This window comes from Miniopterus natalensis, chromosome 16 (genome assembly GCF_054644295.1).
Source record: "Miniopterus natalensis isolate mMinNat1 chromosome 16, mMinNat1.hap1, whole genome shotgun sequence".
NCBI classification, from domain to species: domain Eukaryota; kingdom Metazoa; phylum Chordata; class Mammalia; order Chiroptera; family Miniopteridae; genus Miniopterus; species Miniopterus natalensis.
In genome coordinates, this window is record NC_142096.1 from 3652504 (window position 1) to 3679127 (window position 26624).

The 26624-nt window shown below is 48.5% G+C and overlaps 1 protein-coding gene across 1 annotated transcript; it reads right to left on the minus strand.

Annotated features, from left to right (window-relative positions):
- Nucleotides 1-5005: 5005 nt before the first annotated feature.
- Nucleotides 5006-26624, minus strand: CDH17 (cadherin 17). Its single transcript, XM_016209103.2, has 17 exons — nt 26577-26624; nt 23402-23500; nt 21673-21807; nt 20632-20770; nt 18561-18719; nt 18259-18458; nt 16833-16964; nt 16373-16523; nt 13335-13550; nt 12567-12643; nt 11713-11904; nt 9311-9555; nt 8497-8627; nt 7535-7774; nt 5604-5720; nt 5364-5477; nt 5006-5146 (listed from the first exon to the last, which is right to left on the minus strand). The coding sequence occupies exons 1-17, from the start codon at nt 26622-26624 to the stop codon at nt 5046-5048; spliced, it is 2496 nt and encodes an 831-aa protein (XP_016064589.2). The 3' UTR covers nt 5006-5045.

Below are 26624 nucleotides of genomic sequence, written 5' to 3' on the forward strand. Positions count from 1 at the left end.
CACGGGTTCGATTCCGGCCAAGGGCACGTACCTCAGTTGCAGGCTGGGTCCCCTGCCCCACTTGGGGCAGGTGCAGGAGGCAACCAATAGATGTGTCTCTCTCACATCGATGTTTCTCTCTCTCTCCCTTCCACTCTCTCTGAAAAGCAATGGAAAAATATTCTCAGGTAAAAATATTCCCAGGTGAGGGGAGGGAGGGAGGGAGGGAGGGAGGGAGGGAGGGAGGGAGGGAGGGATTTAATCTGCATTGAAGCAATCCTAAACTTCCTACTAAAACTGTAAAAGGTTAGGCAAAAATTATATTTGCTGCAACCTTCATTGGGTGATGCAAATCCTGGAGGTCAAGACGAGTGGCTCTAACAGTGTAACAAGGACGCCTTAAAGAGCAGTCTACATGGGAGCAACTTCTTTTTAAAATTTGTTATTCTGTGAGTAGCTCTGCCATAAGCTGGCCAGGGAGAAGAAAAAAAAAGACAATATATCACTCAGCACTTTGGAAACTAGAATATATAAGCCAAACCTCAAGGATACAAGAATAAATAAGAGCCTCACCGAGTCCCTGCCCTCTCCCAGCCCAGGAAGGAGAGACAGAGAGTGAGGGATGGCATGAGTGCCCTTTTCCAGCACTGGGAGGGGGATGTGGCCAGCGGGCACTCAGGCCGGGAAAGGGTGGCCCGCTTGGGGGAGGGGGTGCCTCTGAGCCAGGTGAGACCGCACACCCCAGCCTTTCCCATGGGGTTTGCCCAATCTGGGGCCACCAGGGCTGCAGGGGTGTGGGGGAAGAATGTGGGGTTGGAATGGGAGATCTGGGGTCCAGTCCCAGCTGTTTTATCGCGTGGAGACTTCCTCGCGGTGTCGCCCGAGCAAGTCAACGCGAGCGTGTTGGACACAGTGGGATGAGCACAGATGGTTCTGTTTAAACCTCAGCTCTGCCTCTGCTCCCAGTGTCCCCTGCAAGCACATCTCTCTGACGGCAAGAACTGTGCCCCCTTCGTCCTTGCGCTCCCAGCACCTGGGCAGCAGACGCTCGGTGCTGGATGAACCTCTTTCAGCCTCAGGGTTGCTGTGAACGTTAGATGAGTAAGTAACTGTGAAGCGTAAGCATTTAGCAAGTGCTCAGTAGGTATTACGAAGGTGACAGTGGGAATAATGGTAACGATGCTGAATCGGCTTTTTTAATACCTCAATTTCCTTGACTATAAAATGGAATAATAATTATAATAATTGCTTGACAGGATCATGTTTGTAAAAAATTAAGGTAGGATGAATACAGAAGCATTTTTTTTTCCCCTCCCACGGAAGTTTTTACCTCTCTTTCTTAAAGCATTAGTTATAGTACATGAGAATTACTTTTCCAGCCAGCTCGGTAGCTGGAAAATAGTAGGTGCTTGATAAATGTGTGCTAAGTTGGTAGCTTTTGTAATAATAGGGAGAAGCATAATCATAGAAAATGACACTACAGAAATATAACCTTCAATTTTGAAGGTAGTAAGCATCCCAGCAATGCTATAAAGAATCTTTATAAATAGAAAGCAAGTGGCTTATAAATTAAACATTTTATGCCAATGCATACATTTATTAATAATCTCTTGTAGTTGCCAATTTCTGGGGGTTTCCCATTCACAGAGTCAGCATCTCGGATCGATGTACCTTCCAGACATTGGCTCATCTCTTTCCTGAACTGGAAAATAATTTTTGTTTTTTGTACAGGATTCTTCCATCTTCAATATCATTTGAAACATTTTATTTATGTCACTAATACTTTCCCAATTTGGTTGAGCACAGGTGACCGAAACCATGAAAAGTGAAACCACAGATAAGGGCATCATCAGATGTCATATATCCACTTATTTATGTATCAATACAATGAGCATTTACTGAGCATCTGCCATGTGTTGGGGCCCTGCCATGAACCACTCTAATTGACAACCATAAAGATTAAACTCGTGAATCAATGGTCTGCTCACATCACTGGTTGTGAGGGCAGACGTGCCAGAGGTTCCTGTCTGTTCCACATTCCTCGTATCAAATCTGAATCACCCGTGTGAGCAGGTGGGATACAAACAGACCATCCTACTTCATTGTGTCTCATTTTGCTCTGGGAACATATGATGTAGTTTCCAAAGCCGGTAATGTCTGTCCTAAATTTGTTCATCTGTAAGTATTTTTGGTTGAGTAATTTAATGATTGAAACATTTCAGAGCTTTTCCCAGGGCATCAAAACTCTTAGCATGGTTTGTAAATTCTGCATCGCCCTCTGGCTGACTGTTCGCAGCTGTTGGGGAGCCTTTACCCCGTCTCTCTGTAAGTCCAAAGATCTGGCCTCACAAAGGAGTTTTCATACCTTTAATTTCTTTAAAATATGTTTCAGTTGATCTTATATAATCAGGCCCTGATTGCGTAAAATACCAGAGACAGGGACAGTCCAAGGAGGGTAGATATTATTGTAAACATTTTTCTTAATCTTCACCTGAGGATATTTTTTCCATTGCTTTTCAGAGAGAGTGGAAGAGAGAGAGAGAGAGAGAGACGTTGATATGAGAAAGACCTTGATCAGTTGCCTCCCACACATGCCCTGATCGGAGCTGGGCATCAAGCCGGCAACTATCGGCCAGAATCAAACTAGGGACCCCCTTCAGCCTGAAGGCTGAGGCTCTAACCACTGAGCCAAACCAGCCAGGGCTATTGTAAACATTTACATAATCCTTTGTTGGAAGAGTTTTTGAACCTGGAGCTTGGGAACATCTAAAATTCTTTCTGAAGACCTGACAGGATTCGGCTGAGTGAGAAGATTAAGGGAAAGAAGCCTGCATGAGGTTGTTGTTACCACTTCCTGCCCGCTTATTAGGAATAAAAATGTAGTGAATAGTAATTGTGAATTAAGTGCAAAATTCATTCATCCAGAGTTGACCGTTAGCTGAGTTTAGAGTGTCCTAATTCAGGAAGCAAATATCCTGTCAACCGCCAAGATGACTCCACGGCTAAGGCTCCCATCAGCAGCGCAGGCCCCACCGTGCACTCTCAGGGTGAAGGCTCGCTCGCCCTCAACACATGATTTTTTCCTTAATGTTTCCCCCTTTCCCTCACCCTTGGAATTTTTCTATGCTTCCTTTATATTCTAAGCATGATTTTATTAGGAGAGCTATGCACATTGCTAATGCTAAGCTGTATTAAAGAGCTGGACATAATGTCAAGGAGAAAACTATTCCGGGCAGAATTCCAAAAAACACAGACCCGGATGACTTCATTCCTAGCTCCGTCGCGTGGTGCTGTCCTTGGCCAATGTGTGGCGATTGATGTCCCTTCAAATTCCGAGATAGCTAAAAGCTTCTGAAAGGGTTAGTGAGATTTGTGGCAAGAGTTTTGCTTAGATTTTTAAAAAATTGTTGTTCCATTATAGCAGAAAGTTATTTTTAGTTCACTCTTCTGCATTCTTGTTAAATCATGTCTAATCTTGGTAAGGAGCAGCTTCCCAGATGAAGCCACAGGTCAGTTAAGGCTAGAATATCTGCTCATTAATAGTCCGACAAGGAGGACACTGATTTTGGTTTATATGGGTTAGCAGGCAATCATGTTCAGCTCAATTGAATTGAGGCAACTTGCTCTGCTAAAAGAGCAAATAACTGAACTTCTAAAAGGTCTTGGAGCTATTCAGTTGTGAAGTCCATGAGAACATCTTAACATCTCTGAAACTGAGGATGCGTCTGACTGATAACGATGGCATGGTGAAGTTAATTGATAATGCTTTTTTAAAAAAAATATGTGTTTATTGATTTCAGAGAGAGGAAGAGAGAGAGAGAAACATCAATGAGGAGAGAGAGTCATTGATCGGCTGCCTCCTGCACGCCCCCCACTGGGGATCGAGCCCACAACCTGGCATGTGGCGTGACCGGGAATCCCACCGTGACCTCCTGGTTCATAGGTCGACGCTCAACCACTGAGCCACGCCGGCTGGGCAAGAGCACCTTTTTAGATACGAGTTCTTTTCAGAAAATTCTTGAACATTCTGGGAGGCAGTGTAATGTTGAATGCTCTCAAGGCTCAAATCAGGAGTCAGACCACAGACAGCTCTGGGCCTAAAAATGCTTCCAAATCTCTGAGGTGCTCACTTGAATGTTTAAAATTCCTAGCATATCTGCCTTCAACCCTTCAACCCATGGTCCTGAGAGCAGCGAATCTTCATTTCCTCGCAGACCCCTCTTCTTGGGCTAATTCCACGCGGGAGGCAAGTTTGATAAACAACAGGTAACCTGTCACCCAGCCCTTTTCTCAACAGGCGCAGGGAACAAGAACAGGGCCAGAGACTCTCGGGCAACAAAACAGCCAACGTTTATTGTTGATTTGTCACTCCTTCCGTGCCGCCTTATTTCCCCGCACACGTTAAACACACGCCCACCAAGCCTTCATCACGGTACACGCGGGGCGAGCGTGCGGGGCAGGCACGCGACCCAGCGCGTGGCGGTTCCCGCGGGGCCGTCCCTTCCCGAGTGGACGGGACACGGGCCGCGCTGGGCGGGAGGCGGCCGGCGCCACCAGCGTCTCTGTTCAGCTGCGGCCCGGCTCGCCTTTCCATTTGTAATGAAGCTTCTCTTTGTTTCTTCCTCCAGCAAATGCTTTTAAATTAGTGAAATACTAGGGGAGACAGGAAGGAGCCGGAGGACGGGTACAAAGCGTCGGTGGGAGCCGGGAAGTGGGTGGCGGACGTCGGGTAAGTCTCCTTGATGAAGACACAGCGCCGGTCACGACGACAGGAAGCCCCGGGCAACTCCACGGCCCACCGTCCTCCAAAGGGGCCAACACGCACTCTGTGTCGGGATAAAGAGCTACGGCCCTTGCGGAGGGGACAGTGTCACGAGGAAATGGGAAATATCTCCGATGTCTATAGCACAGCAATGACTAAACGTGATAAAACATTAAAGGGCAAGGAGGTATGTCCGTAAAAAATCACAGGGCACGTGTTGGACGAAAAGCCTGATTGATGGGGTTACACGGTTGTGCTCCCGGGGTGGCCCCTGGTGCCGAGGCGCAAACACCCCCTTTCAAGTTCATTTCCTCAGAGGCTGGACCTCAGATGCGGGCGCGCCCTCCACATGCTCTTTGCCTTCATTCTTCTTCATCCGAATGAACACCACCGCCAAAATTACCCCTGCGCGAGAAAACTCGGTCAGGCGGGCGATCGGACAGAGCCGTCGCCCCCGCTTACAGAGCAGCGCCCTGGCAGGAGCCCCGCGACTTCATTGATGTTTGTGGTTCGACAGAATTCCTGTCCTGGTGGGAGGGGGATGCCGGGCCTTGACCCTCAGGGGAGCTACTGTTCCTGAGGCCCAGGACGGAAACCCTTGAACCTGAGATGTTATACTCACCGATGACCAAAAAAGTGGTCAGGAGAATGCCAACTGCCATGCCCACCGTGGGCATCCCACGCTGGTGGCCCACTGGCTGGAAACACCTTCCTTCCACACACGTGCAGAAAGTAACTGACAAGCAGAAGGGCATTTGGTGGTTTAAGTTTTTAAGTAAACAACTGCAGAACCTCGTGTCAAAGACGAGAAATCCTTCAGACTAGCCCCGGGAATGGACACGGCCTGCAGCAAGATACCTACCTGGTAAAGAGACGGTCGCTTCCAAGGGTGGCTGCCCACCGTCGTTGATGCGGATCGGGACGTTATAAACTCTCTCCTCGAAGCCTGTGTGCTTGGTGGAGACTCTGGCATGAGTTCCTGTCAGAACAGGGGCAAAATGAGTGAAAGGATCGCAGAGCCAGCACCCAGGGCAGCAGGAACCAAGCGCATGGTTGTCTCACACCCTAAGGGTGGCGGGAGTGGTTAACTGGAAGCAGGAGTTAAACTACCCAAAGTGTGCCCGCTCCACAGGCACCGCCCACAGTCTAGAGCGTTTTGCAAATCCTCAATTCACGCTTTCTCTGCAGAAACAAGCACTAAATGCAGCCAGTTGTCATTGTTCCCGGTAGTTAAGTTGATAAAGTTGCATGAACGCTGAATTATATTTAAAAATTTTGAAGAAATTATTGCTAATTCTTGCCACCCCAGATTTAATAAAAACTAAATCCTCAGTCCAAGAAGATCAGCGAATCTCAGGGAAAAGACAACAGCAACAAAACACACAGAACTACGACAAGGCTCATAACAATCAAATGGCTCAAAGCTGGTACTGAAGAGAAAAATCTTAAAAGCATCCAGAGGAAAAAGACGCATTACATTCAAGGGAACAAAAAAGAAAAAATGCAATCCAGAGCACAGGAGAAATCTTTAAAGGACTGAAAAAAAGGCTCAATACATCGAAAAGTGTTCCAGCCCAATGGTTTCTGGTCACTGTGGAATTAAGTTAGAAATCAGTAACCAGAAAGATATGGGAACTAAGTGACACACTTCTAAATAACTCACGGGTCACAGGAGAAATCTAAAAAAAAAATTAGAAAGTATTTTAGACTGAACGAAAATGAAAACGCGATACGTCTAACTTTGTGGAATGCAGGTCAAGTGACACTAACAGATGGATTTATAGCACCAAATGCCTGAGTTAACCAAGAAAGAAGCTCTCAAGTTAGTTACCTCGGCTTCCACCATAATGAAAATCATCCAAGAACAAATTAAATATAGCATAAGAAGAATAAAGGAAATAATACATATCTAAGCAATGAAACACAAAACAAAAACACAATATAGAGAAATCAATGAAATCAAAAGCTGGTTCTCTGAGAATATCAATAAAATTAATAACCTCTAGCCAGATGGATGGGGGGGGGATAGAGGCATTATTTTCCAACACCAGAATGAGGTGATATCGCCACAAAGTCTACAGATATTAAGAGAATAATAAAATAATATTGCAAATAGCTTGTGCCAATAAATTAGACAAGTCAAATGAAATAGACAAATTATTTGAAAGATATAAACTATAAGCTCAACCGGGAAGAAGTCTATAACTTGAATAGCCCTATATCTATTAAAGAAGTTGTATTAATTTGTTTTGATAAAATCCTCGAAAATGCAAACTAATCCACAGTAGACAGAAAGCAGGTCAGTGGTTACCGGGGATGGGGGAAGGTGATAGGGATCGTAACAGAGCATGTAACACCTTTGGGGGGGGTGGAAATATTCTCATCTTGACTGTGCCGACTGCATTCAACGGTGTACACACACATCAATTTTCATAGAATTATATGCTTTAAATATGTGCTGCTTGTTGTCTGTCAGTCATAGTTCAATAAAGCTGTTTCTGCAAATCATTACGAAATCTGTGTCTCAGCTGCCATTGGAGATTCTGCAGATGCTGCTCGGATTATCCAACGATCCACCTCCGTTCACCAGGGGCGGCGGCTGAGTGTCGACAACCCTGCCTCCCTCCCAGGCCTGGGCCTCCTCCCTCTGGAGAACCGCCCTGGGCAAGGCCCAAAGCAGGACATGCCCGGAGGGCGGCGGTGCCCTGCGCCGGGCACTGCAGGCCCACCGGGCGAACAAAACCCGCCCGGGCGCCCGTCGGTGCTCCTCTCGCTGCGCTTGCGGCCACTCACCATTGATCTTGGCCACCTCCCAGTCGTTCCGCAGGCTCTCGCGGCCGAGGGAAAATGTGAACTGTGGCCCCCGAAAGGACTGCTGGTCGTCGTCAGTGGCCTCGACGACGAGGCTGCCGGGGGCGGGGAGGGGGTGGCAGAAGAACAGGCCCGTGTACTCCTTTACTAGGCGCGGGGGGTTGTCGTTCACATCCGTGAGCGACAGGTGGAAGTCCGCCGTGGTGCTCAGGGAGGACCCACCTAAGGAACGGTCATCCAAACAGTGTCAGCTCTCATTTCCTCTTAAGAAAGAATACGTATTTTAAATATGCCTTTATTGATTTCAGAGAGAGGAGGGGGGGGGGAGAGAGACATCAGTGGTGAGAGAGTCACTGACCGGCTGCCTCCTGCACGCTCCCTACTGGGGGTCGAGCCCGCAACCCGGGCCTGTGCCCCGACCGGGAATCGAACCGTGACCTCCAGGTCCATGGGTCCACGCTCAACCACTGAGCCACGCCGGCCGGGCTTGAAAGTTTATTTTTTGGTCTAAAACTGTATTTCTTTGGTCATAATTTGTTCAATTTTCATTTTTTTGGTAAACCAAGCAGATATAGTGACTACCTACTAATGAGAGGCTCAATCAGCATAAGATCAACAGAATTCCTGCTCTACCTTGAAAAAGAGCTTGACCCGGCTCCCGGGAGAGACCCCCAAGCACTTTGGAGAAGGCGGGCACACGGGAACCTCCCTGGAGCTGCGGCGGCTCCGGGAAACCAGAGTGAGCAGCACCCATGGGCCCCGCCGGCGCCAGGGCAGGGCGTCCTCGGCCGGAGCCGGGCAGGAGCTCCCTCCACTTCCGTGCGCGTCTTGTCCTTCGGCCACCAGACCGTCTGACAGCCCGACCCGTGAGCTTGCCCACTCGCCTTCCCGCCCTCCCGTTTCTCTTGACGACCCCCTGAGAATCTGGTACTCTTTTCGCTCACCTACTTCAGTGGCCACCACTTGCACGCGATACAGACTTTGGGCTTCCCTGTCCAGCGGAGCCGCGCTGAAGATCTCGCCTGTGACGGGGTCAATTTTAAGCCAGTGCCTCGTGTCGCCTCTCAGTGAATAACTTCATAACATGAAAAGAGCAAAAGAAAGCCCGCATTACTTTCCGTGAAAGCGTGAAGGTAGTTTACGCATCCTGTGCTGTTACGTCAACACGCATATTACTCACGGTGCGTTTAAAAGATCATCGTTTAATATTATTAACGATCTACTTGCATAACGTCTATCTTCAAGACGAAGGTTTGCTCATCTTTACAAAGTGGTAGTTTCCTTGTTTTGTTAGAAAATGCACAGTCACAAACTCTGGGGGAAAACAGTTAAACTTTATCGGACAAAAGGGAACTTTAGTTCCCGGCAAGGAGTGGGTCCCGCGGGCCGAATAAAAGATAACTTTAATAATAAAGAATACATTTTCTTTATAAATGTTTTTACTTTTCATAAATAACTCAAAAAATAGATAAGATAGAGGCAAAAAAGTAAATGCCTGCAGAGCTGAATTTAAATGCCCAAAAAAGCTCTGGCCGGGAGACCCCACTACGGGAATTTAAATGTCGTCTTTTAAAGGTTAAACTTTTCTGGCAAGCAAGGTCAAGTTCACCATGTGCACTGGATATGGCTTCAAATCGCTGGGGGCTCCCTTGGGAGAGAGCCTGGGAGTCAGACCAGCTCCCCTGCCCCTCCCAGGCCTTCCTCCTTCCCACTGGCCTTGGTCTCAGCCAGCCAGGCTTGCCCGGCCCAGCTCTCTACCTTACGTCCAGACCTTCTGGGTCCCTGGCGGTCACATTGCCCACTCTAGTGCGTACAGGCACATCTTCACTGACTTTTGCTTGGAATATGTGTTGGAAAAATTTAGGTGCTTCATTCACATCTGTTACAAAAAGATTGAATGTGGCAAAGGAGCTGGCGTTGTACTGTACACCAGGCACCAGAGGCTCAGGATTTTCCGCTTGGAACACGATGTTGTGAATGGCCGTTCTTTCAAAATCAAGAGGCTGTGGAGGGCAAAAAATAGAGAAAATTAATTCAGGGATGACTAGCTCCCTTCAAAGAGTCATTCCCTCTTCTCCTTTAAAAACTCGGACAGAGAGGCAATTCTCGAGTCAGTGCCAGCAACACCTGCTTCTCAGAATGATAGTGGAGTCGTGAAAAGTCTGTGCCGCAGGACTTAGCAGAGCCTTTAATGTGCTAATATGCATTTGGACTCTCCTAGAAGAGCAAATCAATGCAGCACTCCTCAAATTTATTTAACCCCGAGACAGTTCGTTCACTCATTCAGCAGAAACTTATTGGTTCTCTCAAGAGAGTTCCCAGGAGACTGTGTGGAAAATGCTTATGTGGAGATTTCCACATTATATGGAGAATGACTTGAGAGGGACCTCAGGATCCAAACCCCAAAATAAAAGTCCTTAGACTCATGGAGGGCGGAAGAGGTGAGAAGAGATGATCAAAAGAGAGAGGACCCGCTCTTGTGCCAGGCCATTCCAGACAGGCCAGAAATGGAAAATCAAGAAGCCAGTTTTGGTTTAGTGGGAGGAAGAATTTAATACTTAACACTACAGTTAGGGCTACATTAGGGCTACATTAGGGCTACCCGAGACAGAAAGAGCTGCTTCAGAATCAGTAAGTTCTCAGCTCTGGAAGGTTTCAAGAATGGGCTTAAGCAACATGTGACAGGCCAGTGCAGAGAAGACTTGCATGTCATTTAAGCAGTTGGTTCTATGGGCCTTTTAAGGTCTCCCTCAAGGCACAGGGTCCATGAATCTAAGGGGAAAAAATATCCTAAGTCTGAAGAGTGGAAAGATGTCAGCGTCCCTTTAACCTGATCGAATGGAAGAACCAAGGAAACCAGGAGCAGCCTGGCATTGATCAGCCCGCCTAACTTTCACACCAGGAAAAACACGGAGCCAAATCTTCCAGGGGGAAAAAATTAGAAGTGAAAGATACCAAATTAGCTAATGATACTCAGCAGAGCTTGATCAAGGACAAGCCTTGTCACACCATGTGTATCATCTTTCATAACACAGGGATATGCCTGCAGAGCCAAGTCCAGAGGCCCATCGCGGCCTCTCGGGACGGCCTTGGATCCGTCTAGGAGACACAGTCACCAAGTCAGCTGAAAAAATATGCTCCCACCGCAGTTCCTGTTCTGCACACAGTCGTCTGAAAGGCCAAACCTGGTGATTTAGATTCAACCTGAAGGCAGAGATAGAAGTGCTGAGGGAGAGGAGTGGCAATGGGGGATATTTAACATTTTTACCAATGATGGGTAATGAGAAAAAAGTGTGTGTATTAGTTTTCCAGGCAACACTGGGGCTGGTTAAAAAACAGGTCGTGCCTTAGCTGGTTTGGCTCAGTGGTCAGAGCGTCCGAAAGTAAATAGGAAAGTAAATGGAGCTGCAGTGAGAATTTTACCTACAATGAGCACATCTGTAATTTAGACGAACAGTTGCCGATAGAATTGTGATGAAGAGGCTTTGTTTCTGGACGTAATACGACAAGCAAGGCAGCAGAAGCAAAAATACAAGAGCAGGACCGTATCAAACTAGAAAACTCCTGCACGACCAAGGAGAGAATCAGCGGTGTGAGAAGGCAGCACAGAATGGGGAAATATTTGCAAGCCATAGATTTGGTGAGGGGTTAATACGCACAATGTGTAAAAAACTTCAAAGTAGGAGTCCTGGCTGGCACTTTAGAAGGCCGATAGCCTAAATGGCTCATGGGGTTCATCTAGTCCAACACCCCACATTTGCAACGGGAGAAGTAAAGCCCTAAGCACACACCCCCACCACCCAGACTCAGCAAGTGAAAACCTAGGACACCTCGTTAAATTTGAATTTCAGATAAACAACAAAGAATTTTTCAGTATAAGTATGTTCCAAATATTACATGGGACAAACATATACTAAAAATTGTTAATCGTGTATTTTATGGAGTTTATATGGCAGCCCTCCCTCCCTCCATCCACAAAGCTTCCTTGGTCAGGTAATGACAGTTCCAGAGCTAGATTCCTGGCCTTTGAGAGTCCTCCAGGCGTCCATCACCATGCCTGAGAGGTCACTGCTAATAGATCACCTCTGCTGATCGGTCCTTGCACAGTCACAAGTAAATTAATCAATGGGGAAGACAAATTCCACTAAAGGGCCATTTACCTTCTTAATTATGACATATCCCGCATTGGTTTGGGGATCTGTGTCAATCCCCAGGAGCCCCTCACTGTCTCCCTCTGTAATTCGATACAGGATCTTAGAACTCCCAGTAAATGGCTCATCAGCGTCCGTGGCCTGGATGATTAAGATGGTGGTTCCAACGGCTGTGTCTTCCGCAAGAGTTAGGTTTCCATACTGAGAAGGAAACAGTAAGAATGTGCATTGTCATCAGGAATAATTAATTGTCAAAGGGCCAACTTGTCTCTCTATCTTTGGAATGAACACAAGTCATAGTTTGCATCAATACTCACCCAGCATGTTTTCTCTTATTAATAAATATATTGCAGTCGATTTTGACATCAGTCAGACTCATAGACTGATATCCAGCGTACCAAGAACCACAACATCTCAGACACCTGCTGGTGGGATTCTAAAACAGATTCCCACTCCCACACCCAGTACATTTAATAACCGTAATTATTATGTTAGCGAGGATATAAATAAATACTATATATTGAGTACTTATAATGTGGCAGGTACTCTATATGCATTATTTTAATTAGTCCATAATCTACCAAGGAGAAGTGGTTAAGAGCCTGACCTTTGGAGTCAAACAGCCTTGGTAGGAATCCTAGGCTTGCCACGTATTAGCAGGCTGAGCCGAAGCAAGTTACCTAACGTCCGTAAGTCTCAGCTTCACCCCCTGTCCAACGCAGGGGTGTGTTACCAATGTGCTGGCCAAGGCTACCTGTGAAGTCTGGCATTTTCTCTAACTACTGTCTGTGTCTCTATTCCAGAAGGAGGGCTCAAGTCGCATGAACGAAGGAAAGAAAAAACAACGGGTGACCACTACTCACATCCTGCTTCTCAAAGATGGGAATCTGGTCATTGATGTCAATAACGTTGATTTGCACTGGACAGAGGGTCTTGAAATCTGAAAATCAAAGTCATAGCACAAAACTTTTTCACTGAAAAATCGTGCATTAAAATCAGAAACCTGCGAGGAAAACATTGGCTAGTGAAGTGAGAGCCACAGTCACGGTTCTGCTACTGACATGCCGCTGACGCCGAGCCAGGATTCTCTGCTCCCCACCTGCCCCCACAAGCAGGGTCACCGCGGGGAGGCTGAAGAAGGCCCTAAAAGGGGTTCACCTGGGCTTCCCACCCCCCTCGGCCTGCCCGTCCAGGGGAAGGCTTGTTCTCCAGCAGGCCTTCCTTTCCCGTGAAGCAGCCTCTCTTTTCTAACTACCGCAAGTTCCGTAGCCTTCAAGGCCCAGAGCAAAACCACCCTTCCAGAAACCCTCCCCTGAGCAGCCCAGCGGCTCTTCCCTCCTCTGAGCACGCCAGCGCTTACTGCCCCACGTCTCCCGCTGCCCGCCGTGGGAAGGGGCAGGGTGCTGCTCCCGTCGCTCCAAGCAGGGGAGGGGCTGGCACAGTTAGTCCCCTTTGGCACCTGCTTCTTGGGGGACCGGGACCAACACGGGAATGTTGCCTGAGCCGTAAGCTGGACCAGCCGCCCTGCGTCGCACGTGAGCATCCTCCCGGGACACGCCCGGCACGGGGACGCCGGCCGGCCCAGCTGAGAGGCCCGAGCGCCAGGCCGGCCCGGAGCCTCACTCACTCACCCTTGTCGGCCGCCTCCACCGTCAGGTTGTACTGGGGCGCGTCGCGCTTCCGCAGGGCCTGGCGCGCCAGCTGCAGCAGCCCCGAGTAGGTCTGGATCAGGAAGAGCCCGTCCTGGGGCAGCTTCGGGGTCTGGTCCAAAATCCTGTAGCGCAAAACGCTGTTCACCGTGTTCGCCTCGTCCATGTCGTGGGCGATAAAGTTCCCAATGCCGCTCACTGTGAGGAAGGAGGGGGAGAGGGCAGCCGTTAGGGGCCGGGGGCGCGGGCTAGAGCCGTCCCGCGGGGCACGCGGGCTCCTAGAAGGTCTGAAGGCCACGCCGCGCCTGAGGCTTGGTCTGGTCCTTCCAGCCCTCTCCACGGTGCAGCGCGTTGGGCGGTGTATTTGTGGGATTAGGGTCGTCATCACGAAGTGCCACCGGGTAGCTTTAGCAGCAGAAATGCACCTTCTCACAGTTTCTGGGTCTCACAGAGAGGCCTGAGGTCAGGGGGGCAGTGAGGTTGGTTTCTTCTGAGACCTCCCTCCTTGGCTGGCACACAGCCGTCTTCTCCATGTGTCTTCACATGGTCTTTCCTCTGTGCATGTCTGTATCCAGGTTTCCTCTTCTTGGAAGAGCACCACGTCAGGGGTGGATTCGGAGTGTTGTGTCGAATCTATTCTACACACGGAGGGGGAAAGGGGCACAGAACTATGCCCCCACCCTTTGGGGGGCTTACGGTCTAGCTCAACAACATACTAAATTAGTCCTCAGTATTTTTATAGTCTTCTGTTTGGTGTCTTATATTAGCCAGAATCTTGTGGGACTCATGTCCCCAAGTCTTAGCCATGCTGACATTAATTCATGTTGGATTAAGACCCGGGCGAATGATAGCATCTTAACTTTATTTCTTTAAAGACCCTATCTCTAAATAATAGTGGCCTTTTGAGGTACTAGGCATGAGGACTTTACCATATGAATTTGGGACAGTCACAGTTCAGCCCATAACAAATAGCCTCCCACAAAAACTCAGGTTCACTCAGAAGCTCATTGTGACCTAATTTGGAAATAGGGTCTTTGCAGATGCAACAAGTTAGGGGTCTTGAATAAAATTATCCTGGATTTACAGTGGGTCCTAAACCTAGGGATTAGTGTTTTTAATATTTTCTTAATTGATTTCAGAGTGAGGAAGGGAGAGGTAGATAGAAACATCCACGATGAGAATCATCGATCAGCTGCCTCTTGCACGCCCCCTACTGGGGATCTTGGGGATGGAACCCACAACCCAGCATGTGCCCTGACCGGGAATTGAACCAGTGACCTCCTGGTTCTTAGGTCGACGCTCAGCCACGGAGCCACAACGGCTGGGCTGATATAGTGTTTTTATAAGGAGAGAAGACACAAAGTCACACACACAGAGGCGGAGGCACGTGAAGCAGGAGGTAGAGATGAGCAAGCAGCCAGGGAATGCCAAGAGCCAGCAGAAGCCAGGAAAAGCAGGGGAGAGCTCTCCCCTGGCAGGCACCTTGATTTGAGACTTTCGGCCTCCAGGACTGTGAAAGAATAAATTTCTGTTGTTTTAAGCCACCAGCTTTGAGGTATTTTGCTACAACCACCCTCAGACACGAACACACAAGGCAAATGGTGTAACTAAAAAAGGGGGAGCCAACAGCAGGTCCCTTCTTAGCAACATTATGGAACAATTGCAGAGACTGACTCCACCCCACAGATAACACGGGGCACAGAACAGGTGTCCTCTCTGCCTTGCTGCAGTTTATGGCCCTGCGTGTTTACGCCTGTGCGTGTTTCAGCCCGGGGAGTTCCAAAAGCCAGAGGTTACAGCTCAGCACTTCCCCAGGCCTGGGTGGGGCCCGATAGGTCATGGACCATCTCGCTCTGTGAAAGGGGAATCCTGGGTTTCTCTACCTGCAGCCATGACCCCACCGTGGGACTAAACTTGAATATGTCCCATTTCTGGAGCTAGGTTTTCCCCTCTCTGCCATATCAATTGGCATCTACTGACTTACATGAAACGTGAAGGACTTTGATTGGGGGGAGGGAACTTCTGGCGTACGTCTATAATAGAACTGGGCCCATGTAGACGTGTCTCGTGGCTGAGGAAGGGCGGCGTCATGAGCAACAGAGCGGAGAAAAAACATGTATTTAGTATTGCAGCAGCTGCTGTTTCCGAGTCCATCACAACCAAGTGACCTTTGTGGCATCTCTGCCCTTGTTTAAAAAAAGTATCTCTGAGCTGGATCAAAAGAGGGTCTTACTAAATTCTGGGATCCTTTGATGTCTGAGCAGCCACCCTGCCCAGCCAATGGACTCAACACCAAGGAGTAAGAGAAGAGTTTCCCCAAATCCAGGGAAGTCACACAACTCCCGGAAATCCTAATGTAGTTGTCCCTGCGCAAAACGAAAGCTACCCTGAGACACAGTAAAGAAAACAAAGCAAGTCAGGAACAAAGGGGCAAAAGTAGACAGGACTGAACTTCATCTACCAGCCTCCGAGCCATTACCATCAGCTCCCTAGAGAGGGAGCACCAAGGGCCAAAAGGCACTCTCCGTTTATTGTGCTTACTTTTTGCAGAGTATCTGACCTTGGGTGTAAATGCTGATTTAAATTATTTAGCAAATTTGATGAGGCTTTATCTGTGACTGAGTTTGTTAGAGGGCAAATAAGAATCTATGTAAAAACCTTGCAAACGATAACCTTATACACGGGCACAGGACAGTGGTGTAAGTGGTTACGGTGTTCGTGCTAGCGGAAAGGGTGGCCGTGGTCGTAACGGCGTAACAGCACTCGTAGGGGCAGTAACAGTGGCAGTCGTGGCGATGGTAGTCACAAACGCCCCGATTTACAAACACTGCCCGGATAGTAACTGAGCCAGAAGGCTGTGCCTGTGTGAGCCTCACGGTGTGTTCAGCCCCCATACGGTGCCAGGCATGGACACCTGACGGCCACTCGGGTTTACGCCCACCTTCCACCGGACAGAGAGGGCAGGGGTTAGAGGCAGCAGAGGCGAGGCTGTCACCAGCCCAGCGGCTCCCTTTCCTTACCTATCCCTTTGTTCTCCTGGACCTCAAACACAGGCATTGCCGGCGGGCACGTGGGTGGGTTGTCGTTAATGTCTTTAACTTTCACGTGAACTTGCAGCGGGTACGAGAGTGGTTTTCCAAGCTCGTCCTTGGCAATCGCGTAGAAAACATACTACGACAGGGAGATGGGAGTTAAGACGTGGCCCGGCCACTGCCTTCAAAAGGCAGAGGAGTCGGCTGTTCCCGCTCTAGGCCGCTTAACCCCTATTCCCAGTCTTCTTAGAATTGCGAAGTGAGAAAAAAAGGAAATGGAGTGGATTTGTGGGGATACCATGTCTGAGAGCAATAATGTACGCACTGGGGTTCAGAACACAGTGTGGCATTTTTTGTTACTGTTTTTAAGTAAAATCTTTCCTGCTGTCAGCTCCCCGAGCCCAGCCCGTGGCCCGTGGCCTGCGGAACGCCCCCCAGGTCTACTCACTGCATCTTTCTCTTCTCTGTCCAAGGGCTGGGTCACGTAGATGTCTCCTTCCTGGTCGATCGAAAACGGGAACCGCGGCAGCTTCTCCTTTTCGACTAAGGAGTAGTGCGCGCCCGGCTCGTTCCACCGCACCTGCGGCCCAGAGCGCCCGTGAGAGAGGCCCACGCGTGAGCGGCCGCACCGCCGGCCGCGCCCACACTTTCCTCGACAGCCCCCGGAGCAAACAAGCACGCGCACCCTTTTAGCATTTACAAATCCATATGAGAATAGCCTAAGTACGAAATAGGAAGACTTGAGTCGAGGCCCCAAATCTGCAGCTGTCGTGGTATCGAGTCCCGACACACCCTCTCAGCTGGCAAAGCAGAGTAACTTGCTTTCATCTTTTTCCCTTAATGCTGAAGTTTGTGAATTCAACATTCAATAAATAAAAATTCTTTTAGGTTATACAATAGATATGGGATGGACCATTCCAGGGCCCCTCAGCAACAACGGTGTGATTTTGAAACAGTCTTAGGGGAACTGCAGGCTGGGACTCACTCGTAACATTAATACCTGTCATCCACTCTCACAGACACGACCTCTTAGTTAATCTCCACAACAACCCACAGAGGCGTCACTGTCCCATTTTATTGTTGAGAGGTTGGGGCTCAGAACAGTTAAATGACTTACTCTATGGTCAATCATTAAAGTAATGGAGCAAGGACATGGTTTTGGTCATCTGCTTCCAAATCCAGTGCTCTCTCTCTAACCCGCAGCTTTCATGTCAAGGAAACTCCTGATTTTCCAGAAAAGATCAGATCTAGGTGGAGTCCAGGGTGTATTTTACAGGCGCTGAGGGAGGAGGGGGCTCAGGGTGAGGGCATCAGCCACCGAGGTGGGAGAGGAGAGCATGCGAATGAAGAGGAGAGGCACACAGAGGAGCTGGAGCCGGGGAGGGTGGTCTCCAAGGGTGGCCTACTCAGCTCTTACTCTTGGCCAGTCCTGTCTACGTTCCTCAGTCTATGAGGGGATGAGTCTACTGGAGAGAGATTTCCCCACAAGCACAAGACACAGCCTTTCAAAATTCAAATCACATGATGTGTGCACCATACACAACCCGCCCTAGTGCAGCCATACCCCAGATTGTTTACGGGGAACGGCAAACATCAGTGGTACCTTGGGAATCTTAGATGAAGTTCTCTTCTAAAGATATAGAGGATATATAGATAGGCAGATTCAGATGTGAACCCAATTTGGTGAACCCCCGAGTTTACCCATGATGGTAAACTCCAGAGACTTGGGGCCAGAGACTTTGTCTACTTAGTTTGCTTTATAATGAGGCTGTGTAAACATGTACATAATAAATGTGTCCCTGAAGACCACGAGGGTGGGCTTCTGCAAAGCGAGGACATTTATCCGGTGGGCTCTCGGCATCCCTAGGCACTACCTGAGTGATTTTGACGGGGTGAGGCTCAGTCGAGTTTTCTGTAATCTCCACGGGTTCTGGTGCTTTCCAAATATTCTCCTTCACTGTAATATCCACAGATGTGCTGTCACTGAAGGAATTCTCAGTCTGGCCTCCCATGTCCTTCACTGAGACCACCAGACTGTAGAAAGGGTTCTTCATGGGATCCAATTCCTTAGATCCTATGGAAAGTAGGAAAGAACAGAAAAGGAAACATATCTAAGCTGGCACAGACCTAGATCCCTTTTTCCGACCCAGTCCTATGAGTGCATCACTGGACTTGCCTTCAAGGGTGAGTGATATTGCCCCTGTTTTGTTGTTTATCTGAAAGTACATGATGTCGTTGATCTTGGGAAGCTGCATGACGATCTGATAAATGAGCTGGCCATTGGGAGTGGCTGGATCATCCAGGTCTGTAGCATTGACATACATGAAAGGCTTTCCTATTTAACAAAACGGATCCAGGAAGAAAAAAAAAGATATTAATGGAAACTCAAACCAACCATAGCCACTTTGGCCTTCTAAGAGGCAAAGACAGAATGGGTAAGATGCCATAATTCATTTCAGTGGGGAAATAAATATTCTGCTTCCTTTCCCTAGGATGAGGTATGGTCCAGGGACCTCTAGGGGTCTCTGAGACTGTTTTTAGGGTCAATGGAGCCCAAATGTATGCACATGTAAAAAAAGACCCACTCAAAGCACAAGTTAATTTAATGTATTTTAATGTAAAGGAGTACCAAACAAAACAAAAAAGGCAATGATATGGTTTCAGACTCCACATTTTAATCAGCCTTTAGGAAGCCATCACTTGTTGAGTTTAGGCAGAATATCAAAGAATACCCATAGTTATCTGGAAATGCTATTACAGTACCCTCCCTTTTCTAAGTACATGTCTGTGTGAGGCAAGTTTTTCTTCATAAGCTCCAACCAAAACAGCAAACGGCAACAGAGCGAGTGCAGAAACAGACATGAGAACCCAACTGTTTTTAATTCAGGCATTAAAGGTCTGCAAAGATCAAAACAATGCCATTCTTCTCAATAATTCTTTTTGTTTTTGAATATATCGTTTTTATTAAAAGTTTATTATATTAAATGAATTAATAAATATTTTGAAGTTTCTCAGTTTTAATTTCTAGTATGATCAATATTGACAGAGATAACCAGTAATGGACTGAAGCCAGCTCTTGAGAGCCAACTGTTAAATTCCCAGAAGTTTTTTGAGCAAATTATTAACACCGTTGATAACTTAAAATAGGCCATAGTAAGAATGTGCTATAAGCGGGGCTTTTACCCCCAGAGAGACAGCTATTAAACATTTACCAGCACCCCTCTGGATAGAACCCACATATAATACCACTGGGTACATCCAAAAGTTCACAAGAGTCCTTAATAATTTTTAAGGGAATACAAGAGCCCTCAGATCAAAAAGTTTGAGAATCACTAATCCTGAAGATCTTATTGATGAAGAGAGAGAGGGAAAGACATGGAAGATTCTTATTTAGCAGACTCTTATTTAGCAGAGTTAGAGAGTCTTTGGTGTGAAATTTCAAGGACAGAGACAGTGAAATTGCTGCACATAATAAAGTGGAAAAAATACTCTTCCTGAGTTTTTGGAAGTGGGCATTCAAGGAGAGATAGGATTTAGTAGCGTAGAAGGAAACCTGACAGAGAGTTGATAGAAATGGCCAATAACCTTTTGGAGAACTGGGAAGTCTAATACTCCGTTTATTTCCTGCAGTGTCATGTGATGTCCCTTCGTCTCCCCAGATCCCAGTTAAGTCTGTGGCACACGCCTATGGCTTGATGGGCTTTTGTGGAAATGGAGGGTCACATAGTGAATGGATGAGTCACAGCTCGGGTGGGAAGTAAAAGAAGAAGAAATGGGAGCTGACAGTGACCTCGAGGATGTCAGATTCGGGGAGGACCTGGGAGGGTGAGCTCCCCTTTCCAGAGTATTCTGAAGTGTTACAGAGCTCTAAGGTGTTCTAAAGCTCACTCAAGGATAGTGGTTCTCAACTGGGGAGCCTCAGGGAACATGAGGCGTCACAACAGGGGTAAGCATTTCTCCTGGCATCTGGTGAGTGGATGTCAGGGGTGCAGCTAAACATCCCACAGTGCATATAACAGCACCTGGCCAAAAAGAGGATTATCAGGCCCAAGATGTCAGTGGTGCCAAGGTTGAGAAATCCTGCCCTAGAGCAACAGAGATAATGAAACACCCCCCAGAGGACTGCTGTGAAATTAAATAAGAATTTAAATGCTTCACGAATGACGCTGCAGCTGTTGGCCACAGAAACCGGCCCTTCTGCCCCGCAGCCCCCCATCTTTCCATAAAGACCTCCGGGCCCTGATTACCTGGCCGAGAATTCTGCCTGACCGAGCCTTCATATTTTGACTGGAGAAACGTGGGTCGATTGTCATTGATATCCTTCACTTCTATCGTGATGGGGACCGGGCCCTCCACCGTGGCTCCGTGGGAATCCACGGTTGAGACCTGGGGTGGAAAGAGGAAAGGAAACCGGTTGCCTTGGCGGCTCTGGGCTTCACATTACACAACGAAAGTCACTCGAGGGAAATTAGAGCTCGAAGAACCAACACCTGGAAACAAGGGGTGAAAGATTCCCATAAAAGCCTGAGCCAAGATAGGGGCCCTATGAGTTAAACCTGGATTATCATGACTGCTTTTCCAGTGCTGGGGTTTCCTCTACACTAGACACGCTTCTTTCCTAAATAGCTGGAGCCAATGAAATCAGGACACTCTGACCCTGATTTCTGATCAGGCTTTCCTGATTAAATGAAAACTGATTTCTGATGGAGGGGGCATGATGTCCTCTTACCAAGGCATTTTCATGGTCAACCTGCAGATCCACTAGTAGAAGTTCCCAAGCAGAAAGCTTTGGGCTTGCTCTTTCCCCCCACAATTAGCTCTCCACCGTGCCTGCGCCTTCAGACACCCCAAAGCTGACCGTTGGTTATTTCTGCTTCCTGCAAGGTCCAAAGAAGCTCCATCCCAGCACTGATGCTGCCTTCTTTGTGGATCCAGAGCCCACACAACAGACGCAGGCAGGTACCAGTGAAAACCACAGAAGTGTTGGCTCGGTTTTGATCCAGGTGCCTGAGCCTGCCCTACTTGAACGCGTAATGCCACCCGAGGGCCTTGGCAATGCAAACTGGGTTGCTGTGGTCAAAATGTCTAAGGAAGAGGGGACCTTTGCCATACCCCTCTGTAGCTGGTGAAAAATGGACAAATGAGGTTTACCAAGCACACCGTTCACGTGAGGAGAGCCCTCACAGCGTTCTACGCAAGGGCTGACGGTGCCAGTGATGTTTCCAGGGCAAAGGAAGCTCAGAAAGGCGTTAGGTGGAGTTAGGTGACTCTTTCTGGTCTCAATTCACCTGGAGTTTGTGAACTGCTCTCGTCTCCCTGTCCAGAGCTCCGGTGTGGTACAGAAGTCCATCCGGTTGTATCTCAAATATTCCATCTGTCTCCCCAGTTAGTTTGAAAGTCACGGCAGGAGAACTGGCCTTAAACTGGGAAAAAGCAAAAATTAGGCCGAGGCTGTAAGAAAAACAATGTTGTAGGTTTTGTAGAAAGTCACCAATTTCAGGTAATATATTCATTTGTACAATCGTTAATTAAGAAGTTCTGAGTTTTTAGAGTGAAAAGACAAATAACTCAATTGAAAAATAGGGAAAGGTTTTGAAGCATAAAATACATAAATGAAAGGAATAAAAAATGATGTGAGAAAATCTACAACTGAGTGCCCCCAGGCGAGGCGGGGAAAGTAAGTAAATGAGATGATCCCATGTGTGAGCCCCTGCCGTTGCCCTGTTCCCTCTCTCCTCCCTCCAGTTTGCGGCAGACCAGTCTTTCCTGAATGGAAACCCGAGTTAGGCCATTGCTTTGGGAGAAAACCTAAGAGCCTTAGGAGCCAGGGCCCTCGCCGTCTGCAGCCTCCTCTCCCCCTCTCTTCTCCTTGCTCCCTGCTCCCCAGTCCCGGCCTCCCGCCAGCCCTGGAGTGTGCGCTGCTCTCACCCAGCACCGGGCAGGTGTCCACCGGGCAGGTGTCCACGCTGTGCCTTGGCTGCAACGCTCCTTTCTCCCTTACTCTCCAAGTGAATTCCAATGAGGCTTTAGCTCCCAAAGCATCCGCTCCCCCTCCCTGCCTGACTCCCCCAGCTGGAGAGGCCAAGACCCCTACAACACGCTGCACGGCAGGGCTGCACAGAGACACTTGCACCCTTGCCAGCCATACCCTGGGCCCTCTGCACTCATCTGCACTGATTCCAAATGAGAGGAGGAGCAGCAGGCCGCTCTCAGCCTCTCCCTGGGAACAGAACTGTCAACGAACAACGGAAGGCAGCTGCCTCGGGAGGTAGTCTAGCAACCCTCTCTGCTCTCCAGGGTCTCGGGGAGTGGAGGTCACGGCACCCCCAGAGGCTTATCAAAGCGCCCTCAACCGCTCTGAGTCCGAGCGGGCTTCCCCAGGGGATTTCTGGTCAGTGCAGTAGTGCGGTTCTCTCCGTCTCCGTCACATTTCCAGGATTATTTCAGAGCCCTTTACAGGCGAGGTCTCACTCCCACCTGCGGGCCACCCCTTAATCTAATGCTTTTCCCAGTCACCTAACTAAAGGAGATCCCTGCCTCCCAGTGTGCCGCAGTCAACCCACAGGCAAGGGCCCAGGGCTGGGCTCCCAGGCGGTGGTGAAGAAAAGCAGGCCTTCGGCCAGATGGAGGCGCCGCTCCAGCACTGCTCCAGAGACCCCCATTTTCAAACGCTTCAAGTAGCCAGCGCATTGAACAGACTGAGGGGCAGATGGCCACCCCGCTCCCCAAACTCTTCCCACCCTGGGGGGCGGGGCAGAGCCCACAGGCACCAAGACCTCTGCTCCCGGATGGGAGAACTCGCCCCAGACACAACTGAGGAAGTCCAACTGAGGATGGCAGGGACAACGCCTTCCAGTCCTGAGGCCACCACCTCTCTGTTGAACTTAGCCCTGAAACCATTCTTGATCGTGAGATCTGCCAGGCCTCTATTCTATTTCATGCTGCACAGAAGGAAGGAATAAAAGTCAGCTGAGAGCACGAGAAATCAAGATGGCAGTGACCAAATGGAGTCATTACCTGGAATATGATTTGACTTGGTCCTGGGCCTTCAAAAATAGAAAATGTCATGGGCTTCAGGGGTCCACTAAACTTCCCCTCTTGGCTGTATCCAGTTGTCTGTTAAAAAAGAAAAGTTGGCATCACCATCTATGGTGAATGTATCACTTGCTAATTTCATTATGGCTCCTGCTTAACAGAAAACTGCCTTCGTCAGCTTTCCATTCACACCAGCAAGCCATCAGCCTTTCAAAGTTGATCACACCTGTGATGGTATCTGGAGGAAAACTACATCAGTCAGGCAAACCTCATTAAGCAGCCTGCGGTTTTCCTATGTGGACAAGCCGGCTCACCTATCAGGAAAGGAAGATATGTCTCAGTGCAAGGTTCAAAGTCGCGTTCTTATACCAGGGCAACAGATCTTCCTTCCTGCCCATTAACGTAGTTATCTGGGCTATAAAGATTTCAAAATCCATGTGCACACTCTGAGTCATTGGGCCATCCTCCCAGAACTGGGAAGGACAGCGAGGTAGAAATAAAGGACCAGCGGGTTTACGCAAGATAAGCTGTCCCCCGCCATTGTTAACCTCCCTCCGTTGGGAAGTCGTGTGTTCTCTTTTCCAGACTCCCTTGCAGCTAGGAGGGTGGCCCTAGTGAACCAGTTCTGGTTCATGAAGCAAAAGGGAAAGTCTGCTGGGGGATTCTGGTTAAGCTTTTGTTTCCCTGATGAAAAAAAGACCAACGTGGAGAGGGTGACATCCACCATCTTGCACAAAAAGGTGAAAAGTAGGGAAGGGAATGGAACGGACATGTTTTGAGTGTTTCTTGTGTGGCAGCTGTGGGACTAGACCCTCCACACACATCATTTCGTCGGGTCCTCACAACATCAGCCAGGAAACTGTCTCCAGGGGAGTCCCACGGCTCAGACACTGATACCCTGCAGTGGGCTGGAGCCAGCCCTGCTGGACCACCAAGCCCCATCTCTGAACCGTGTTGCTACACCGCCTTCCGGGCCATCAAAGGACATGTGCAACGGGCAGATCTGCTGCCTTGGAGCCACCCTCATTGCACTTCCCAGAAAGAGTTCTCTGCATTGATTATATAGTATTAATGCCAGATTACTCTCCCTTCCCGAAGAAGCATAGTCCAGGGCAAAACTCTAAAGTAGGTGGGCCCTCCCTGATTCCTCCGCCCTTCCTATTCATCACCCCTCCCGAAGCCTGGCGACCCACTGCCTCTTCGGTGCCCTTGCAGGGTGTTCATGCAGCGTTTCCGACCTCCTCGTGAAAACCAGTTCTCAGAAAACAATGAGAGAGCCCTGTGCAGGATGGGATGTGTGACTGGCAACCCCTTTAGACGGCTTTCTCTGCTGAAGAAAGCCTTACGCCGAAGGCAAGAGGCTTCAGCTGGACTATTCCACTCCTCACAGCGAAGGGCCTGGGAGCAAAGGTGCGTGGAGGCAGGAGAGAGAAGCGGCTGCACCCACCGACCCTGAAACCGCCCCCACCCCGCACACGCAGCAACCTCCCCCTTCAACCAGAGGCCGCTGTGCTTGGGGCGACTCCTGCGCGAGGTTCCCGGCGCCCACGTGGTTGCCGCTCACTGTCGGTAGAACCCCCACTGGGAAGAGAGTGGAGGGAAGGACTTTTCAGCTTTTATCCAGGGAGGAAAACGCATGTCCTCTTCTTAGACAAAAAGCAGGTGAGCCCTCATGTCAGATTACTGTGGAAGAATCTTCTCTCTCTCTTAGATCCATCGTTGTTTCCTAATATAGGCCCATAACCCTGTATTTAATTTTTACCTTATTTCTGGCTCCGTGCTATGTGCTGCAAAGATGACTAAAACACAGTCTCTGCCTCGTGGAGTTCAGCGTCCACGCGCGTGCGGACACTGGATATTTAAAACACGGCAGCAATGACAGCTAATACTCACTGAGGACCTAGGCTGTGCCAGTCGCTGGTCTGAGGGGCCTCGAAATGCATTAGCTCATTTAATTGCCACAGCACTCTATAAGGCGGGCACTCTTAACAGACCCATTTCATAGGGCAGAAGACTGAGGTTCAGCACTTAAGCAACTCACCCATGTTCCTATCACTGGGAAGTCCCGGTGCCAAGTTTGAACCTAGGTCTGACTTCACCACAATCCTGTGATAATATAGACAGTAAAGGGCATTTCCGAGGATAGGAAGAGTACAGAAGTCAAGCAGGGATGTTTGGCCCAGGGTTCGAGCAGTCCTCGTAACAAGCTTTGGGGTCTTCGAGGATGCTCGTTGCTCATGAAGTCTGAACTGCAGGTTATCTGCTCCTCCATCCCCAACGCTGGGAGGAGGGCTACGACAGTTTTAAAAGTTTAGTTCTACTTCACTCTGTAAATATTTTGAACTGTGTGGAAAACTCTAGGAAACTCTCTGGGACTTGAAATTTGCCATGTTGTTTTGGGGTCATAGGAGAAGGGAACCAAGAGTTGAGGTGTGGGCATCTAGAAACGTCCTTCTAAAGAGAAAGCAATGGCTTCCCCATAACCTTGCTTCCTAATACAACAAACTGGCAAGCGTGTGACTTTTGTGAGTCTCGTGGGTACAATCAGATCGAGGGCTGTATTTCTCCAGGTTTCATCCAGCTCCAGCCTCTAGAAGCCTGTCAGCCAATAATAGGTTTTGCTCAACAAATGGCTAAAGACAAATTTAACTAGAAAACTCCAAATCATATATGGAAAGAAAAATACAGAGTAGAGCAGTGTTGAAAATAGATAAAATGCTTTTTTGTGTGTTTTAGTAGTAATTTTTCACGGTTAAGGTAAAAAAAAGGTTACGATTAAGGGACTTAGACTAATACCCGTATCAGCATGCTTTTAGCTCTACACAGAGGTCTAAACCTGAGTAGCCAGTTTGTTTTAAATCTCGCCCAAGTGCTACTGGCTTTTAAGAGCTGAAGAGAAACTACAGGCACATGACTTGCAGCCATTTCATCAAAAATATCACATTGGGGCAAGCTATGTGTCCTTTCCACGAGATTTAATTTTTAAAATAATCAATACATCTTATAAGCCTTCATCTCTATTGCTTTGTCTCATCTGTTGAGATTTAATTTTGATAAGACTTTTTTAAAAAGTGATAATCATTGTTTCCCTGCTATGTGGCAGAAGGGTGGCGGAAAATATTTTAGTAAATAAATGAAGAACAGCTTCTTCCCTTACCAAGTAGAATGTGAGGAGACACAAGCAGCTCAGACGGGCCTGTGCCAT

Bases quoted from the DNA above. Each gene is read 5' to 3' on its own strand.
- CDH17 (XM_016209103.2), bottom strand. From the start codon at position 26,624: ATGGCACAGGCCCGTCTGAGCTGCTTGTGTCTCCTCACATTCTACTTG. The intron at 18,720-20,631 runs GTAATCAGGGCC...TTTGTTAAATAG, and splicing joins CAGGCAGAATTCTCGGCCAG to GAAAGCCTTTCATGTATGTC. The intron at 9,556-11,712 runs GTAAATGGCCCT...TGCCCTCCACAG, and splicing joins GATATGTCATAATTAAGAAG to CCTCTTGATTTTGAAAGAAC.